Below are 20,051 nucleotides of genomic sequence, written 5' to 3'. Positions count from 1 at the left end.
ACAGATGACACATTTAATTTCCCACAACAGGCCATCAAAAGTTAATCAGATTAATAGGAAAATGTGCGCTCCAACGTGCACACCAGCAGGAGGAAAAGGAAAAAATGATAACTTGATATTTACTGCCACTTGGAGTGTAGTTATGTAACTGCACCTCTTCATGCAAATGTGTTCAACGGTCAGCTGTATTGCCCCTGGCTTGTATTGTTTTCCATCTGTTATTCTTAAAAGTGGCATAAATTACTTTATCTGCAGTTTTTCTGGAGGTGGAGCGATGAAATTCTGGAAATACATTTAAAACCGTTTTACCTGAAAAGCCACTTCGACCTTCATCAAGAGCATTTTTCTAGAAAAGTAGAATCGAATCATTGCAATCCCCGTTCTGCTGCAAATGATGTCCCTCCTCATCCAGAGTGGAGTGTGTGGGTGTGAGAGAGGTTACACCGAAGTGATGACCTCGCACGGCTTCCTGGACTACTGCACACGAACCCCTGGCTTCGACAACAACAAGAAAGCAGACGTAAAAACCACCTCTGGAAGACTAAAACCTCGACCGTCTCAGGCCAACGACCTCTTCAGCGAGTGGACATTACGGCCCGTTGGACCAGGTACTGAAATGGAAATCCTCCGCACAGCTCAGCCTGAGAATGTTCTTGCCTTTGAACCTGCCTTTGCAGCTGGGATCAGTACACTAGGGGAGGAAATCATTCTAGGTCAAAGTTTTTACAGAGCTCATCATTATAGAGAGTGGAGATAAAAAAACTTCAATGGACCATAAAACTGCAGAGAAAATTCAGTAACTCCTGTGCAGAGAGCTTGAGAAGAAACTTTTATTGTTATTCTGAAGCTTTGGAGGGAAAAGATGTCGAGAAAGAGATGCAGAGGAATGAAAATTGAGACCCTTGTATTTAAAAAAACTGCTCTGTTTGGCACAGATGGAAGAGTAAAGCTGTGGGTTTATGCTGTGGCCATTGTTGGCTTCATCATTATACTCTTCGTTGTCGTCCTGTCATTCCTGATCTGGTAAGTAACACATTTCTCTCTAAAGAAAATCCTCATTCTGTGATTTTAAATGAAAACTTTTTTATCATGTGAAAAAGAAAGTCATTCTTCTTTTCAAAGCATTTTTAGTCTCACATCTTTATGGAAAATATTGCCCTTTCTTCATTTTCTTCACCACTATTCTTTACAGAAAGTGTTGATATTTTTGGTTCTAAGTATTTGGACGTGGGTCACCAGCCGTTTTAATGTTTCATCTCCCACTGGAACTCCACACAGACCCTTCACGTGCACGCAGACACTCAGTCAGGGGCTGTGCAGGTGCTGGTTGGGTGGGTGCACGTGCACACTCAACCTCCTACACACCAACATCATAGCAAGTTCCCTGTCAACATATCTTAGATGTTGGTTTGTTTTTATTTGTCCTGCTTCCCCTGTCAGTCCTTCTTCCTGGGGTCAAAGGACCCAAACTCTGTTTTCAGCTGGCCTTTATAGTGCCCGACTCAAATTGACAATTAACATATTTAGAGTGGAACGGCCAAAGGGAGGGGTCATGCCTTATAAATAGGTCAATCTCACCATGTCAGAATGGAGAAGTGGGACTTGTAGTGTTAAAGTTGGTTCCTCATGCACTGTTTCTTGTAATTATCTCTTGTTTTTCTACTCTTTGCTCTCTGTTACTTTCAGTTTTCGGATATTTCTTTTGAGATAAACTTATGGAACTATAGTTTCATATTTAACACTAGAATATATTATCCATCAATTTCCTTTGTAGCAAACGCTAATCATGACTTCCCCACCCCCATGCCTGGGGGCACTAATCTATAGGTTTGACAAAATACAACCACAGATCTGATCCCTTTCTTTGAGTTGATCAATAACAAATTTTCATGACTGAAAAAACTGTTGAGAAACACCAATCCAGATGGTGGTGCTGAAAGTCGTGGTTTTGTTTGGTCTTTGTTCAGTAAATGATTGGAGTGTTCTTCATGAAGATGTACTTCATTTGAGGATCGGGTGGGGATCATGTGAATGTTGTATTTTGTCTGCACGCACAAAGACTTGCGGCTGACTGAGGCTTCACCCTCCTCCTCACACGACTGTCGGTTCAATACATTTTATATGAGAACAAATCGAAAAGCGAAGCCAGAACCGAACCCTGTCAACTATGAGTTATATTCCCCACAACGTTTCGTCTGGAGTGTGCTGCTCTTATCAGATAATGGAATCCTTTGTAAAGAATGAAATCAAGTTGAGCTGCTGTTTGCCGCTAAGCCACATGCTTTCGTTTTTTTTGTTTTGTTGTGGATTTGTTTTCGCTGCTTTATTTTGCTTTGTCGTTTTTCAGTAAGCCATCCAAAACCAGTGCAACGTCTTCTCCACCGCAGAAGCCCTTGACCCTGGCCTATGATGGTGACATGGATATGTAACCATGCTGCCCGACCTCACCAGGACATGCTCAACCCCTGGACACAATCCCGGTTGTTTGCGGCATATTGCCGGATGCCGTGGAAACTCAACCAAATGATTGGTTCTGCCCACAGGTGGTTGGCTGCTGGAAGCTGATTAGGTGGCTGCAGCCAGAACAGAGAAACAGAACCAAAGCTGTCCAAGATGGGAGGGGAACATGGACCAATGGACCACTAGTTTTGAACTGCTTGCTACATTACACAGCTGAGACACTGCTTGGATTCACAGAGGAACATTGCTGCGGCACAGAGGAAGGGACTCCTTCAGAAGTGCTGATTTTAAGCATTTCTGTGTTGAGAATTAGAGGGACCAATTTTTTTTCTTTTCTTTTTTTAGTTATTTTCTATCTTTTCTCTTGATTTACGTGTTTGGTTGTGTGCCTGTGAGTCGCGAAGGAGGACATGAGAATGTCTTGGGTTTGTCAACGTGATTGCCAAAGGTTGGAGTTTTCCTCATCAGTGCTGGATCTTTGTCAATGAAAAGCCCTCTGGGTGATCCAAACAGCCTTTTTTTCCCCCCAAGTTACCGAATGAACCCGATGATTTATGCACTATGTTAGTGCTGATTCAGTTAGACGTTTTTTTTCTTTCAAATGACTTTTCTAGTGTTTTAACTGTGATGCAAGTTTTGCCGTCTGATTGTGTTTTGTTGATGATGCCATATGTTGTGTACACGTGGAAACCAAAAGCAAGCCTGCCTTGATTTCAGAGACACAGCGATGCAGCTCCTTCTCCTTCCTTCAGAAACAAATCCACAAACAAATTACATCATTTTCACTTTGGAATCAAAGAAAAGAGATAAAACGCCAAATCTCTTGATGCAATTCAAATTATTTATACCAGCAAGTGGGAGATTTTACCTCATTACACACTGGTGTGGTGCACAAACTCATGACACATTTTCACCAGATGCAAAACAAAACAGCACAGATCACCAAAAGCCAGGACAGGCGGGACGATTCATCACCCGGATCACACTGAAGGACCATCTACAACTATGTTTATTTATCTTAATTTATTAGTTTATTTATTTATTTATTCATCATGTGCCCTAAAGGGACACCTTAATTGATGTGTTTGTACTATCTCCACTTTTTCCGTTTTTTTTTTTTGTTTTTTTACTTTTCCTTTTTTTTAAAGTTTTATTTTGACAAAAATCATCCGTTTAGAAAATACTTTAGCTTTTTTTCCCTTTTTTTTGCATCCACCAGCCGAAGACTTTAAAGCGTCGTGTCACATGACCACCTTCTGAATGTATTTACTCTGTAACTCTGTACCTTTCTGGTTGTGCAAATATGGTTGTTACATGTTGAAAGGACTGTATTTCTACAGCTGACTGTATGTAGGCATGCTTGACCTATTTTAGCACAAAGTGCTCCAAGTGGCCTTGCAACGACTCTGTTTCAGTTTGCTAAACATTTTAGATCAGTCTCCTTAGGCGGTGATTTCATAGTTGACCAACAAAAAGCGCACAATGTTGGGTCAAAATTCAACACAAACCTCAAGTGTTGGTTATTTCTAACAACATGTTTGTCCGTTAGAATTTCCCAGAAGGCTCAAAGAGAAGCCGGCCAAATGAATAATACGCCTGTGATGGGTTATTTCCCAGAACTCCAAAATGACCTTCATCCATTGTTTACAGTAGTTTGCTATTTGTGTTAGTATTGTGTGTACATGGAGAAGTGGACATAAATGCAAATAAACTGTGGGTCCATGTAATAGTACTCGAGGGTTTTATTGCATCTCTGCGTTTGGTGATGTGAGGCATGAGCAGAACTGTGATTGTTCCTCTCCTCCACGTCCCCATAAACTGTAATCGATGTAGGTTTTGCAGCTGAAGCCTGGAACCGATAAGATTCATCTGATCCTCCGCCCGGATTCCCAGTCTGACATTCCCAAGGTCCCTGTGTTTTCCAGGAAAATATACTTTAAAGCTCTGCTTCAACTAATTCATTTATCTTTCGCTGTCACTTCTGCTTGAGACCAGGTTGAACTTGAGTGCCTGAGTCATTGCAATCAGACCTGTCAGGTTCAACTCATCAGTACGTGTTTGCAGCGTTGGAGCAGGTTTTTTACATTTCTTTGTTAAATTATTTAACTTGCAAAGTGGGGACTTTATATGATATTATTTCTAAATTAAATTAGGCTCACTTTATTGTACCAATCTGCAACAAGTTAGTTAAGCACAAGACCAATTAATTATGGTCCAAGTCTGTGTAATTAAACCAAGTCATTCCAATCTGCCTCAATCACTTTTCCTGTTTCAATTCATTTTACAGCAAAGTTGCCCGGCTCATGAAACAACAGACCTCATTAAATGTTCATTTTTTCTCTGTTTTTTTATGTACCCTGATGTTTAACAAGCAGCAAGCCACAAAAGGAAGAGACCATGAGAAACACAGCCAGACGGCGTGCTAAGAGAGGACAGCGTCATCAGCAAACGCATAATCACAGCGTCAGAGATGAAAACACTCCAAAAACGTACAATCACAAAGAACAAAGCGAGAAAAAGCTCACTAGTCCTACAGACGAATAACTATGGACAAGGCTGGATTTAGAAAAAGGTTTATCAAAAAGGAAAATTGAATTATAAAAGTGATGTTTGCCTGCTGAACCTGAGAGCAGAGGGCTTCCTCTGCTGGAAAGGCAAAGTGACTTGCAGCATGATGATGATAAATTAAATAAAAAAATTTACAGCAAAACAGCTTAAGATGACTCATTAAGTAACTAAACTATGGTGTATTTCTTATAAAATTATGGAGCCTGTCTTATTTGAGTGAGTCTGTTGGTTATTTAACGGTCCTAAATAATAATAATAATAATAATAATAATGACGATGATGATTTTGGTTGCCCCGAGGTTGATGAATGGTTCTGTCATTTTTAAGAAGAAGCAGCAAATTTATAACGTTTAAACTTCCCTGACAACTGAGGTCTTTATTATACCACACCTACATTCCTAATATGTTTATATTGTACGTTACATCTTTTTGTTTAAATTGAGCTAACGATTCGAGTACTAAATTCTCATTCTGGTAAACATGAGCGAGCAACAGGCTACTGCTGTTTAAAATCTACAACTTCTGATTTTGTGCAAATTTGGTGAGTTTTTGTATTCGGGGCACTTTTGACAGAATTGCACACACCATGGGGTCCTTGAGGTCCAGAACTGCTGCAGGACAGAATGATAAAAGTCAGGCTCAAAGTTGGCCTCATCAGACAGAGTTCTGGACTGTTTTTTGTTTGTTTTTTAACTGAACTCAATTGCAGCAAATTTAAAGACTGAGTTGAATGGGAAAAAAACAAAAACAAATCCAGGTTTCTGATTGAAATTTGAAAGAAAAAAAAGGGCAGCTGCAGTATGAAAGTGATCACTCAGAAATATTCAGAAGTCTGCTCCTTCAATGAACGTGGCATCGATTCTCTGAGAGCAGCTTGCGGTTAGTTCTCACGCTTCTGCACAGTCATCACTTCTGTCAGCCAAGCAGCTGCAGAGAAGCCTGAAGGCTCTTTTAAATATGCACCTGCTTTAAAACGATGGAAAACAGCAGCAGTCCATCACTGATGTGAATGTCTTAAATCGAGTTGTGAACGCGCCTCCACTAATCTATGACTCATAGCTTTGCTAAAGTGAATAAAAGAAACTGTTTTTTTCTGCTTTCTTCTTCACAGTGCAGCTTAATTTGCCTCATTAGAATCAAGAGACTTTAGGAGTCTTTCATGCTTTCTTACTGTCAGCACAAAAGAGTTTTATTGATTCTGTCTTCTCACAGAGATTTATTAAATTCAAATTAGAGAGAAAATAAGTGAAAGGACGACTAATTCATAGGAAGTCCAGCAGACGTATCACTGATGTGACACTCTGGCCCTGACCATTATACATCCTATAGCATGAAAGCAGCACATTTAAACAGACACATCTGTTGTGGGTGTTACCGTGTAGATTACTGGTGTTTTTTAGGTGGACCCCTCCCAACTATTCAACTTTTCCATTTTTATAATTTGTGTCAGGAAAAGATATGAGAACATCTGTTTATTTTATACATTTTCTTTATGATTTTGGATTTTGTGCACATGTGACTGTTTCAATTCAGCATTAGAATTTTTAAGCTCTAATAATAATCACTCAAAGTGGTCAGGATGCAACAAGTAAATATATTTATGCATTTATTTGTGTAAGTTTAACAGCTAAATGACTGTCTTGTTTTTTTAAGTAAAAAAAACAAATAAAAAAGGCTCAACTTTTATTTCATCCAAAAGTCAAAACTGTGAATAGACTTTTTTAGTTCGTTTTTGGGGACTTCTAATGAAATGATAATCTCATGATTGATAAATGCCATAAAACGTGTGCGGTAAAACAAAGTGGTTGCACATCTGGCAGCATTGTGGTCTTCTACGCCTCTTAAATGAAGAGGAAGAGTCTTGAAGACTACACATCACAGACGATTACTTCTGGGCTTTATAAATTACTGGAGGATTTCATCTGCAAAGCCTTTCCTGCTGTTCTTCTGTCACATTCAAACACCGGGTACCCCCACCCCGCCCATTTGACAGAGGCGTTTGCCTGCAGGATTGTAGAGAGCTGAACACAAAAGGTGGCTAACATTAGATTATCCAAAACACAAACTCGTTCAAAATATCAAAAGGTTGTGTTTTTAGAGAGGTAGCATTATCCGTCATGCAGGAAAGCAACTGTAAACAGTAATTTAGTTGGGGTCTTATCTCAGATTTTATCTATCTTCATGTATGATCCAAAGAATACACCCCAAAAACATTTGGTGCAACAGGCATTAACCTTTTTCCATTACTCGTTACATTAATTTTTATCCATGATTGAGACCCAATGACTTTAGTCACTTTTTAATTTAACTAAAAATCAACAATTATACTTGGTCAAACTTAACATTTTTGCAGCACAGCACAAAAAGTGGCCTTACCTTTTAATATGGAGATGTAATTTATTATGTAAGATCTAGAACCGCTTGAGTACAATAGCAGGAGCATCAAAGATTTAAAACAGCAGCACTTTCACGTTAAAAGTGACTGCAGTTCATGGCCATTTTATATAAAAAGTAATAAATACAGAAGCTCTAGGGGGAGATCAGATCCTCTGCTTTTTAGATGTAACATTAAATGTACAAAGAGTTTCTCTAAGACTTACAGCTTATTATAAAAATGAGCTAATTAAATAATGAATTCTGCAAGAGAGACAGAGACTTTAAAGGCCGAAGAAACTCTCTGCTTTTGGGGAGTTATAATAAAGTTCAGGCGAGGTTTTAACCCATTTAATATTTCATGCAGAACATTGAAAAGTATTTTCTCACGGGCAGAGGCTTTGTGAGCATGAGGACAAGTTCTTCCTGCACTATAAACAGTATTTAGTGTTAGAGACAAACTTATTTGTGGCACGACTTCTTTTAAAGACGGATGCTGTTTGCAAAAATGTAAATCTGCTGCATTTTAAAATTAGAGTCAAACAAACTGAAGCATTTGACACAAAATCTCAAGATAAATCTCAAGTGTGTAATCAACTTTTTGGGTTTTTTATTTTGGGAGACGTATGTCCCTCCTGTGCTGCCGTAGAGGCCAGAGAGGCGTGATAAGTTCAAGTAGTGTTGTGAGTTTTTCAGTTGAAAGAAGAAGAATAAAAGGAACAGATTCACCAAATGGCACTAATTGTCCTGTCCTGTACTGCAGAGTGACTGATAAATGCCCCCCCCCCCATCGGTCGGTTACACTGGTGGCAGCGGTGGAATCGAGTTAACGAGACGGCAAAGAACTTAAAGTTTTTCCAAACTCTGCTAGTGGCGTCATTCATCTCACCGCTCCTTTTATTCTTCTTCTTTCAACTGAAAATCTCACAACGCTACCAGAACTTGCCACGCCTCTCTGGCCTCTACGGTAGCCTGGATGGGACACACTCTGCCAAAATAAAACACCCAAAAAGTCTTTTAACGAGTGTTAAAAGTTTCCAGAAAGCCATTTGTAATTTGCTTTTAAAGGTCGTATCAGCTACTACGTACATTTTGTGTGTTTTCCACGTATAAAATTTTGGCCTTTGGTGATGCGTGTGTGATTTACATAATGCATACCTTTTTCTTGCGTTCGTCGTTCGCAGATGTCCGTGGAAGGTCTAGTGGGTCTAGATGACCCCACTCCCAATGTCAAAGTGCCTAGGATAGCACAAGGTTTAAAGGCTGAAGTTTAATTCTCCCTCCGTTGTGTTCAACCCAGATGATGGGGTTTGGTGACATCAGCTTGTCGTTGTCAGATCAGTCTCAGCCAAGTCTCACACTGTTTTTTTTATTTTTTTTATTTCAGGCCTCCCAAGTTGAAGCTTTTCTCACATTTTTCACTCTGACATTCTCCTAGAACAGAAAAGAAAAATCTCTGCCAATGTTTTCTATTTCCGTTGGAAAGATTGAACTTAAGAATTTCACTTCACATATAAGATGATTCAAACTTTATTAATGAATAGATTCAACAGAACAAGTGATGTGTTTTTCCCCCCCAGCAGCACTCCACCTTTGACCTTACTGAGATCTGTTCCCGTGATCCCAGCTTGGATGTTCTACTGGTGGATGATGTTCCTGCTCCTCTCTAGACCATCTTTAGTGCTTTGGTCGGACAACTGAAAGATAAGCAGACAAAAGAAACAAGTACACAAAAATTATTTGGATGGTTTGCAAGAAGAACATTATGTAACTGGAAGAAGATGATTCATCTTAGAACCAACACAACCAGCAGATTCTTTGACCCTTTGTCTACAGGAATCATGTGGAGTTCAGATAAAATCCTGAATAGGATTTTACCTCAGCAGGAATGTTCTTGAAGTGCATTAACATGAAATAAGTTTCCCTTGTCTATCTGATCTTCTGTTCCTGCCTGAGAGCTGATTGTTCCCAAAACTGAATAAACTGGAAAACAGGAGAATGGGGTCCAATGGCTCAAGGGACAAACGGAGCAAAGAAAAAAAACTCAAAACTTTGGACCAAAAAAAGCTTCAAATGGTTAAAAGGAACATTTAAATGTCCCAGAAGGGTCTAAATAGAGGTGTCCATATAAAACTGTAGCGATGTTCAAAAAGAAGTAAATGGATTAATTACAAAATAAAGTTTATGTTGTGTTTTAGTTCCTTTTTTTTTCTTGAGTTGCATGCTTGCTGGATTTTATTTATTTATTTTAATTTAAACTGCATCTTGGGAGCAGCATCTTTTTGTCCATATAATTTTAACTGGTTTTTAAAATGTGCACTGAACATTTTTACTGTTGTGTTCACTCAGGATTCCCATCAGGATTCACTTGCAAAGAACCTGAAAGCTTCATTTTCAGGCGAACCAGAGTTTGTTGTGCACCAGATGAGCTTCCACTCTAAATGCTGCATGGAATAAAACAATTTTTCAGTTACATTTGAGACTTTTCAAATATTCTCAGTGTGAGCATGGAGAGTCTGTCTAATCCCAAAACTGTCTTTTGATTTCCTTTTGTAATTATTCAGACTAAAATGACTCGGTTATTATTTGGAAGTTTAATTATGTATATTTTTAATGAGTTTATTAGCAGAACATCAGAAAATGTCTAATTTTTAAGAATTCTGAAGCCAAATTGTGGAATGACCCCTTTCCTCTCCAAATTCATGTCCTTGTTTTGCGCCTTTATATAATGCTGGTGCGTTCACGGACATCCTCGGGAGCTGTGTTGTGAGGGGACCTGCCACCTTTGGCCCTGGCCCCCGGGCCCCGCCCTCACGGAGCTGCGTTCCGGTGGGAGGTTCTCTCTCCGCACGGCACGCACAGTCCCGGACTGCGTTTGTGGCGAACACACGTAAGTGGGAATCGTTGCGTTTCTTGTCAAAACCCTCAGCTGCTCAAACATCACGTGCGCGCAAAACAACACCTCCGTGTTTGTCAATCGAGGAGCGCGCGTGTGTCGTGCTTGTGCGCGCTCGCAGCTGTAAAAACGGCGGCGTGTCCGCGCACAGCTCGCTTCCGCCTCCCGGTTTCTCACACGAAACGAGCGCAAAACGCCGGTAAACCGCGCGTCGCTGCGAAGTTCTGCATAACCATGGCCTCCGCTTAGTGAGCGCGCGCGTGTGGTTGATTCTCTCTTCCAGACCATCATGGCATCTCCTCTGAAGAGTCTGGTCTGTGATGACGGCAGGTACCAGGAAGCCTTCGAGCTGTTCCTGCAGCGCTCCTCTGAGCACCAGTGCATGCAGGACTTCATCCACACGCAGCTGCCAGACATCCTCGCCAGGTAATCTGCCCCGTTAAGACGAGGGGGGGGCTGGAGCACCTGTGAGTTCTGCCAGACCCCAGACACGCTCATAATCATGATAGGAGATGAACTTAAGCAGGTGTAGATGATGGATGCTGTTTGAAGAGGTCATTTTAAAACACCGTTTGAATGACTAAATAAAATACTCAGAAATAATCTTAAATTATTTGATAAATGTCTCCCATCATGGAAAAAAGTCTGCAAAGACACCATTTTCACCGGAGACGCAAATGGAAAATGGGAAAATTCAATTTGGGCAAAAATATAAAGTCAAGGGAAAATAAAAAGAGGATTTTGCTTTTTTAAATGGTCTGAACCATCAAAGAATGCTTCGAAATTTATTCTTTATGTTTTGTAAATCTGCATATTTTCTTTTGAAATTGACAAATATCCTAAATTTTTTCTACAACAAGTGAATCTATTTGAGATGCACCTGTACGCCGCAGAAAATGTCTTTTCATTTTGCATTTATTGTTGACTACATTAAACATCAGACCAATACCCAAAGTCTGTAAGAACAACCTTTAATGCCTGTTTTTACTTTTCTATCCACCCACATGTGATTATAAGGACTAACGATGCAAAAGTACACGCATGCTTCTGCATATATTTGATAGAAGCTGTTGAAGGCGACAGCCAGAGATAGACTCAGAGGAAATCTGTTGGAGAGGAATCTGGAGTTAATTAAAAGGTGTGATGGTGTTAAAAAAAAAAAAAAAAAATCTGAGTGACAGAATCGGCTGCGGCAGCAGTCGGCGCCTCGGTCACCTGATGAGAGCGTCTGTCACGTTTCTGCTTGTCAGGGGGGGGGGGATTGACAGTTACAGCCCTAAACGTGACCCACATCTGGCAGCTTGGAGGCGGTAAGTTTACGGTTCTGGAGGAAGCTTTCATTCTCTCTGCTCTCGCTGCAGCGTCGGAGATGGAAAGCCCCACCTGAACGTCATTGGGGTTGGAAGCGGCGCAGGTAAGAGGACTACAGGAGGAGGGGGGCTGTGACCTCTGCAGCAGACAGGTGAGGGGACAAAGGTGAAGCTTTGAACCCTCCTAATCAGCTCTGAGGGCGGGACCAAGTCCGTCCGGTTGTCAGGTGAAGGTTTAACCTTTACCTGATGAAGCCACGCCTCCACCTCGCCGCTTTCATAATGCAGCAGCTGCACTTTTCTGCTGAGCAAGCCCCCAGAGCACTGTTTCCCTTAACTTGTGCCAGAGCCAATCCTTTTCATTTACCTGAGCTGCCATGTCTGCATCGTTCTGGACTCTCTAATGAACTGTAAACTCCATTAGAATCACTTCACTTTCTCTCCTTGGTAATATTCAGCTTAATCAAAACCATTTAGGCCAAGTCTGCATATGTTCCTCTTCTGATGGACTCCTTTGTTCTGACTGTCACCTTCTATAAAAGCTGTGGATCAACATCTATATTGTTTTAGTTATATTCAAAGATTACAGTGTTGACCTCATTCAATGTTGAAATTTCTGTTTTTATAAAGAAAGGAAAACTTTTCTCTCAAACTAACACTTCTTTTCTGTTTAAATCTCATTAGAATAAAAGCTCATTAATGTCCTGTAGACTGAGTAAAGTGGCTTTGCTTCCCATCGTTTGTTTTTAAGTCTCTTTCTCGGTTGGTTCTGGCAGGTCTGATTGACCTGGAGATGCTCTCTGAACTCCACCAGAAGCACCCCGCGGCCACCGTGGAGAACGAGGTGGTGGAGCCCAGCAGCCAACAGCTTCACAACTTCAAAGGTACAAACTTCCTGACGCGTCTCTGGATTACATTCATCTCATTAGACTCCTGAACAGTAGGAGACGCAGAACTGTGAAAAAGAAGTAACGAGTCATAGTTGGAATGACTGGATGGTTGTTGCATGAATGTTGCTTGAACTATGGCTTTCATTGAATGTGTTTGCTGTGCGACAGTCGTGTCCTCGTATCCGCAGGAGGATCTTAAACCTGGCATGAGTTCCTCCAAAGCTGCTTCAAATTTCTGCCACAAAGAGAAACTCTTTTCACTTTCTTAGAGAGAATAGACTCTGGAAGAAAAATCATTTTCTGTGCTCAGGTTTCTTAACAGATGTCTGCCTAAGTCACCCTTGCTGTTGGAAAATGTCCCTTTCACAAATGTAGACAAATCCGAAACAGCTTTATTTGATTGAATCTCCATTGTCTGTAAAATGTTTGCAGTTGGTTTAGACTTTGTGATGAAGATGAATATGTCAAAGTGGAGGTTAACAACTGGATGCTAACTTCAGCCGCGTCCGAATTTTAAGGTGTGATGGATAAATGAAGCAAAATAGAAATAAAATAAGTTGTAGGTTCTTCTTTGGTTCACTCACTGGCTCTTATCTCCCTGAAGAAACTTTCCAAATGCATTCTATTGTTTGGTTTTTATTAGCTTTTAACTGCTAAACTACTCACTTTTCCGTCTGAGCAGCTGCTGAAAGTCACATGACGAGTCAAAACAGACCGATGTGGTGAAGAGAATCCAGCAGTTTTCCAAAATAAAACTTCCGTCAGTATCAGAAAATAAACAAAACGCAAATAATCAAAGTTAGAGTTGACATTTTTATTCTGTCTGCGGCCCGACCCGGCCCGGGGGGTGGGGGGCCACTGCTTTAACGCTCTCCTCTGCATCCTCCCCTCTCTCACACCAACCACCCTCATGTCCTCCACCTCTACACCCATGAACCTTCCTCTAGACCAGTGAGTGGTCCACAACCTTACTATGTCATGAACCGACCAATTTAAGATCAAAGTTTCACCTCCGTGTACAACACTGGGGGGTTTTATGACTGCTTTTTTCTTTTGAAGTGTCCAGTTTCCTTAACTTGTTATTATGATTTTTTCAAACTTTTATTTTTATATTCTTTTAAACACACGGTTGAAACATACAAGAAACAAGCAGAAGGAACAGTAAAATAGATTCACAAAGCAAAACCAAAAAAATAAGAAATGCTTTGGGTTGCATTGGCTCTATTGGATTTTATAACATTATAATGTCATTTAATTAGTCCATTTCTTCTTCTATCTTTTTTGACAAAGATCTTCTTGAGTTCTTAACATATAGGTCAACAATTCCATCTTATGTATTTCTTCCACAATTTACCATTTCTGCTGTGTTGGCGATTCTGTCTTGTAATTGTTTTCTTGCCTGCGGCGAGTTACATTTTGACTAAACATCTGTCATTTTTGAGTCCTTTTTATGGTAAATTGCCCAGATACAGAAATAGGCATGTCTTTGGTATATTGTAGCCCAGGACCTTGGTTATAATCTGGTGCAAATTCTTCTCAAAGGGACTAGCTTTGGGACCAGACCAAAAAATATGGGAATGATCTACGTTTATGTCTCCACATTTTCTCCAGCGTGGCACCGACGTGTGCTTGTTTGTGATTTTTGGTGTCGTACAGTCTCCTTAACTTTTGAGGGTAAAGTTTATTGTCTTCCTCTGTAAAATATCTGTATTTGTTTTTATTCACTTCTTTTCCATGTCATTGTTGCTTTTTTTAAATCTTTTTACTGATAGAGCTGCTGCTGTTTGCATCAGAAGGGTGTTACTAACAAGGAAATGCAGTCTTAAGACTCAGAAAAAATGACTAAAGTCTTCTGGATTTTAATCAGTGTTGCGTCACTTGTTAGATTTGTGGATTTATTTTTTTTTTTCATTTCTCCAACCCTTTTCTCTGTCAAAAAACAGGTGTTTTCTTTTGTTTCTAATGAGTCTGGATGCCACTCAAGTGAAGGATATTCCTTTTGGTTGTAAAGATGCAAAAACAGCGTTATTTTTTTTTTGTTTTTTGTTTTTTCTGGTGAAGCGTAACCTCAGCATGGCTATAAACTAAGGATTATCCAAAAACAGATTAGTTCAGTAAATGTTTAGTCTGAGTCACATTGGTTCATCAGTTTATGAGACTTCCTGTTGTCCCAGAGAAACATTTCTCTCCATTTTATGTCATCGTACGGCTGTAAAGATTGTGTTAACATCCTGTCAGAAACAGCATCAGCATCATGGGAGGCAGCTGGAAAAGATCTGAGTTTACAGACATGAAGTCGGATTGTTTCTCATCTCTCTGAAGTTTTAGTGGGGCAGAAACCAGAGTTGGGCTTCATTAAATTCAACTGGAACCAGATGACTGCGGCTCAGTTTGAGGAGCACTGGAAGCTGAAGAAGATGATGAAGAAGGCAGACTTCATCCACATGGTTCAGGTTGGTGTTGAGGAACTTCCAGCTCTCTGTCTTTGTCATATCCGAATCATTAGGCAGCACTGGGAATGAATTATTCCCGCTGGAGCGTCGGTCTGCCGTGGCATCATAATTATGTGCTGTGGTGAAGTGGTTACCTGCTCATTGTGTGGTTAAAACCCCACAGATGCTGTACTATGTGAAGGATCCTGGAGCAACCATCAGCTTCTTCCAGCATCTGCTCTCTGAAAGGGGAAAGCTGCTCATCATTCTGGTGTCTGGTGAGTGCGCCGCCTTTATTTCATATGCAGATAGTTTTGCCCTCTTCTGATTATCTTTCCTGCTTCAAAAGAAGCTCAGAGTCTTTAGGCATCTATTGATCTGAATACTATTAGGAAGGCTGTGATGCAGCCAAAAGAAGATCATCTGTTCATTTTGGTGACATCTTTCTGGATTCTGAGGTTAGAAATGCTTCAGGGGCCTATACCTTGCTTTTCGTAAGCCTTTCATGAGTTATTTTTGCAGCTCCTTTCTCTCGATCTCTGAGGCCCCGCCTTTTGCTCCGTGTGGGTCCCGCCCATTTCATGACCTAAAGTCATCCTCGGCATTGTCTGCGTTTCGCCCACGAAAACAACGGACATCCAGACTTTTACAAAGGTGGATGAAGCATATTGCGCATAGAAAAGGAAAATGTTTAGCCGAGAAAGTGGGTGTAGAGGAGCGGCCGCAATGGAACGTACCATTGTCAAGAATGGGGTAAGTGTTTTGTGAAGTATTAGTAAGGTTAAGGTAAGCTTACGCACGCTAATGACGAATAGGTGATGCTGTCGTACGGCGTCCTTACGAACACTCTTGTCGTTAGTAAGGTGTGAGCACTGGCTCCTTACTGCATCACCGTTGCAGGCACGGTGTGTGCACGTGATACGCAAATGCCTGCAGGCATGATTTCATTTCCTAATTTCTAACCGTCAAGCCACAGCCTGCAAGGAGTGTGCACCCATCACGTAAACAGCACTAATCCATGCGTCACGCCTGCGTCATGCCTGAGTTACGCCTGCGTCTCACCCTTATGTGTTGTATGAGTGTTCTCTATGACCTGACGTCTGCAGCATGCCCGTAGAAAACCTGCATGATCATTTTTGCTCTATAGGCTCACTGAGTGGTTTAGATGCAGGTTTGACCCGTAGTTTAAGAAACTATTTTCCGTTGAACTTTGACCTCAGCCTGCAACTGATGTCTGCTTGTAAGGCTTCCGAGCGGCTTCCGAGCGGCCCCCCCCCGTTTGTGGTCATTCTTTTATCTGGGATTGGTTTCAGCTGGTGTTGCATTAGTTCAGAGGTAACTGCACTGTCCCAGCCTCTGTAGTCATACACAGCACTTTTCATAGTCAAAGCAGGTTTAACCACGCTGACATATTTAGCCACAAATGTTTGTTTTTTCTTAAAAAATCTGAATAACAAACAATCTAATGTAATTAAATTAAAATTGATAAAAAATACTTGTTCGTTTTTGTCTTCATAAAAATATTTGGCCTTCACGTTGTTGCTCAGGGAAATGAAAAGAATTGTAAAATGATTGTTTTTGTTAAACTGTTAAAATGACACACACACAGAGTGCCCCCCCCATTGAAAGAACAGTAAATGGTAAACAAAACCAAAAAAAACAATCAGTACAAATAATAACAGCAATAATAGAAAAAGTAGAAAATGCTTTCTGAGGCTCACAAGAAAAACATGGAAGAGCAAAAAGGTATGATGATGCTTTTCAAGAGTTTAAATCCTATTTCTCAGCATTTATCTAAAATTCTGTTCAATAAACTACGATAATCTTAGAGAGCATATTTTAAAGGAATTTTCCCCATTGACCCCCTTCTCCCTAAACTGGAGGTCAGTGAGCATCAGTCTCATGACGGGGATTTGATGCTGCATTGAGGCCGTGTCACACAGCCACTGTGTGCATTTTAGGGAGTATTGCACGAATGAAAACGCATCATATTTGATTTGATTTGAAATGGGTTTTTTCAAGCAATCAAAGCAAGAATAACTCACAAAACAATACAATCATCAGTCATACAGTACAGACCCAAAGTTTGGACACGCCTTCCTTTTCATTTGAATGAGAAGGTGTGTCCAAACTTTTGGTATGTACTGAACATTCATAAAAAGACATATCAAACTTTCATAATTAGTCATTAAATCAAAGATTGCTTGAAAGGGAGTGGAAGGAAGTGAATTTATATAATCCCACCCCTATATTTGTGGGAAAAGTTGTGGTCTTTACGAGTAATTTTCAGAAAGATCACGAATAAACCACACAAAGTTATTCATCCGTCAATTACGTAATTTGAGCATTATATGTGTGACATATATGTGACATAAAAGTTATACATTGGTGGTTCATGCATGAAAAGTCTGTTAACCAGACATGGAACAATTGTAGAAAGCCACAATTTTGTGTATGCATCTCGCAAAAATCATGCACAATAGTGCAATATTTACGTAGTAAATTCGAACAAACTGCGTAATTCTCAAAAAATTGTGAACAGCTCGAAAAAGAATTTGCGTAAAGACCCACCAAATGACGATAAGATAGAATCCCAGGTTGCATTGCCTCCTACAGACCTCTGTTATCTGATGGTGTATTGTGTCCGTTCCAGGTCAGAGCGGTTGGGGGAAGCTCTGGCGAACCTACAGGCATCAGCTGTGCAACACAGAAATTAGTCAGTGTGTGACCACCGCAGACATCAAGAGCTATCTGGAATCCAAAGGGGTGAGCTACCAGAGCTACGAGCTGCCGTCCCAACTGGACATCACCGAGTGTTTCACCGAGGGAGACCAGACGGGGGAGCTGCTTCTTGACTTTCTGACAGAAGTGTTGGACTTCAGTAAAACGGCCTCGGCTGAGCTGAAAGCCGGAGTTTTGGATCTGCTGAGGCACCCAGACTGCAGCGTGGAGTCCCAGGGCCGAGTGATCTTCAACAACAACCTCGGAGTCTTAGTCATAGATCATCAAAGCTGAATCTGTACTGACACTGACATGAAAACTACATCTGCTGTAGTGTAGTTATATGAAAAACTAGCTTTTGATTTGAACATTTGATCAAAATTGTACAATTTCACAGTTTTGAGGTAGAAAAGGTAGAAAATGTTAAAGTTTGGTGCTGCAGTAGAATCCTCTCAGAATAAAGATATTCTTTTACTCCGTCATCCAGTAGAAGTCCATTTGATTGTGTTTTAGTGCAGAATATGCTGGTTTCTCCAGCCGTCATAACTCAACCGAAAAACTTACAGCAACCATAGAGAATCCAGCAAACGAAGCTGCTGTTCTTTAGCAGCAGCTTCTTTAAATTTTGGTCCTCAGTCTGATTCCAGCTTTATGACACGGTGCCTTTTGCTGCTGGAAGTAGCAGCAGACGTCTGGACCATGTCTACATGCCAGATTGCATTGAGTTGCTGCCATGTGATTGGCTGATTAGAAATTTGTGTTAAGGAGCACAAATTGTTCCTCGACTTCTGTTTGGGTATTTTTTTTTTATCTAATCTTTTTTTTCCTTTTCAAATAAACCACCCTCTCCTTCTCAACAAGACCAAAGCTTCTCTGCTGCTTTCTGTAAGCCAAAGTTCAGGAGTGATGCATAAAGGATGAGTTGCCAGATAGTTACAGAAACAAGCATGAGCAGTTTGCAATCATAATTCTGATTAAATGTGATTATGATCAATTACAAACAGGGAAATCCAAATGACGTACCAATTAAGTGACAAAATCTAAACAAAAGTCCAGCCTCGGATGCCCCCTCATAAAAAAAGAAGCTGCAGTTGTTTTTAGGACCTAACAACTCTGGGGGATAAGTGTTTTTTCTCAGAGGCCAACCAGGCAGCTGGAGACTAGAACAACTGTGCAGCTCAAAGAGATGCTTCCCATTGTTCTGCCTAAATATAAGGGATGTTTTTCTAACTTATTAAAGTCCACCCAAAGAGTTTTCTTTATTTTCATGACTATGAAAATTGTGGAGTCACACAGAAGGCATCAAAACTGTGAATTAACACGTGGAATTATATACATAACAAAAAACTGTGAAACAACTGAAAATATGTAATCTTCTAGGTTTTTCAAAGTAGAGATGCTTAGCACTTGTTGGCCCTTTTGCCTTCACTCTGTGCTCCAGCTCACCCCAAACCATCTGGATTGGGTTCTGGTCCGGTGACTGTGGAGGCCAGGTCATCTGGCGCAGCCCCCCCCCCCCCCCCCCCCATCACCCTCCTTCTTGGTCAAACAGCCCTTCCACAGCCTGGAGGTGTGTTTGGGGTCATTGTCCTGTTGAACAATAAATGATAGTCCAACCAAACCCAAACCGGATGGAATAGAAGCTGCTGCTAGATGCTGTGGTAGCCATGCTGGTTCAGTATGCCTTCAATTTGGAATAAATCCCCAACAGTGTCACCAGCAAAGAACCCCCACACCATCACACCTCCTCCTCCATGCTTCACGGTGGGAACCAGGCATGTAGAGTCCATCCGTTCACCTTTTCTGCGTCGCACAAAGACACGGTGATTGGAACCAAAAATCTCCAATTTGGACTCATCAGACCAAAGCCCAGATTTCCTCTGGTCTAACGTCCATTCCTTGTGTTCTTTAGCCCAAACAAGTCTTTTCTGCTTGTTGCCTTTCTTTAGCAGTGGTTTCCTAGCAGATATTCTAGCATGAAGGCCTGATTCACACAGTCTCCTTTGAACAGTTGTCGTAGAGATTTGTCTGCTGCTAGAACTCTGTGTGCCATTGACCTGATCTTTAGTCTGAGCTGCTGTTAACCTGCCATGTTATAACTCACAGTTTTGATGCCTTCAGTGTGACAACAATTTTCATAGTCATAAAAATAAAGAAAATGCTTTGAATGAGGTGTGTCCAAACTTTTGGTCTTTACTGTATACACTCACACACACACAAACCTACAAAAAAAGCAAGATTTCTATCTCTCACAGACCTTCGTTAGAGGATCCTCTGTCCTCCACTCATTACCTGTATTAATGGCACCTGTTTGAACCGGTTACCTATAGAAAAGACACTTGTCGACAACCCCAAACACTCTAAACTCCACTATGGCAAAGACCAAAGAGCTGTCTAAGGA

General features: G+C 40.8%; 2 protein-coding genes and 1 long non-coding RNA gene across 5 annotated transcripts in view; 2 read left to right on the top strand and 1 right to left on the bottom strand.

Moving 5' to 3' along the window:
* Nucleotides 1-4,187, top strand: part of thsd7b (thrombospondin type 1 domain containing 7B) — a 221,223-nt gene extending 217,036 nt beyond the window's left edge. For both annotated transcript variants that reach the window (XM_023950471.1, XM_020702165.2), the window contains 3 exons: nt 413-608; nt 936-1,023; nt 2,348-4,187. In XM_023950471.1, coding sequence (XP_023806239.1) covers nt 413-608; nt 936-1,023; nt 2,348-2,429 — 366 coding nt within the window. In that variant the 3' untranslated portion in view covers nt 2,430-4,187. The remainder of the gene's footprint in view (nt 1-412; nt 609-935; nt 1,024-2,347) is intronic.
* LOC110014902 overlaps nt 1-17,613 on the bottom strand; it is a 33,821-nt gene extending 16,208 nt beyond the window's left edge. Inside the window, exons 1-3 of the long non-coding RNA XR_002289919.1 lie at nt 17,501-17,613; nt 9,005-9,098; nt 8,560-8,835 (exon numbers count right to left, since the gene is read on the bottom strand). This is a non-coding gene — a long non-coding RNA (uncharacterized LOC110014902). The remainder of the gene's footprint in view (nt 1-8,559; nt 8,836-9,004; nt 9,099-17,500) is intronic.
* Nucleotides 10,160-18,132, top strand: LOC101174335 (histamine N-methyltransferase-like). 2 transcript variants are annotated; one of them, XM_023950472.1, is made up of 7 exons: nt 10,160-10,291; nt 10,581-10,723; nt 11,659-11,711; nt 12,384-12,491; nt 14,820-14,950; nt 15,114-15,207; nt 17,583-18,132. In XM_023950472.1, exons 2-7 carry the CDS (start codon nt 10,587-10,589, stop codon nt 17,942-17,944), a joined length of 885 nt encoding a protein of 294 aa, XP_023806240.1. In that variant the 5' UTR covers nt 10,160-10,291; nt 10,581-10,586; the 3' UTR covers nt 17,945-18,132. The 2 variants fall into 2 exon arrangements, with proteins under 2 accessions (XP_023806240.1, XP_023806241.1); XM_023950473.1 differs by lacking the exon at nt 10,160-10,291 and adding an exon at nt 10,306-10,496.
* Nucleotides 18,133-20,051: the final 1,919 nt, after the last annotated feature.

This window comes from Oryzias latipes, chromosome 21 (assembly GCF_002234675.1).
Source record: "Oryzias latipes chromosome 21, ASM223467v1".
Classification (NCBI taxonomy): Eukaryota; Metazoa; Chordata; class Actinopteri; order Beloniformes; family Adrianichthyidae; genus Oryzias; species Oryzias latipes.
Note: the sequence above shows the minus strand (reverse complement) of the source record. Positions and strands in the feature narration are given on the sequence as shown.

Bases quoted from the DNA above. Each gene is read 5' to 3' on its own strand.
- LOC101174335 (XM_023950472.1), top strand. From the start codon at position 10,587: ATGGCATCTCCTCTGAAGAGTCTGGTCTGTGATGACGGCAGGTACCAG. The intron at 11,712-12,383 runs GTAAGAGGACTA...TGGTTCTGGCAG, and splicing joins TGGGGTTGGAAGCGGCGCAG to GTCTGATTGACCTGGAGATG. The intron at 15,208-17,582 runs GTGAGTGCGCCG...TGTCCGTTCCAG, and splicing joins GCTCATCATTCTGGTGTCTG to GTCAGAGCGGTTGGGGGAAG.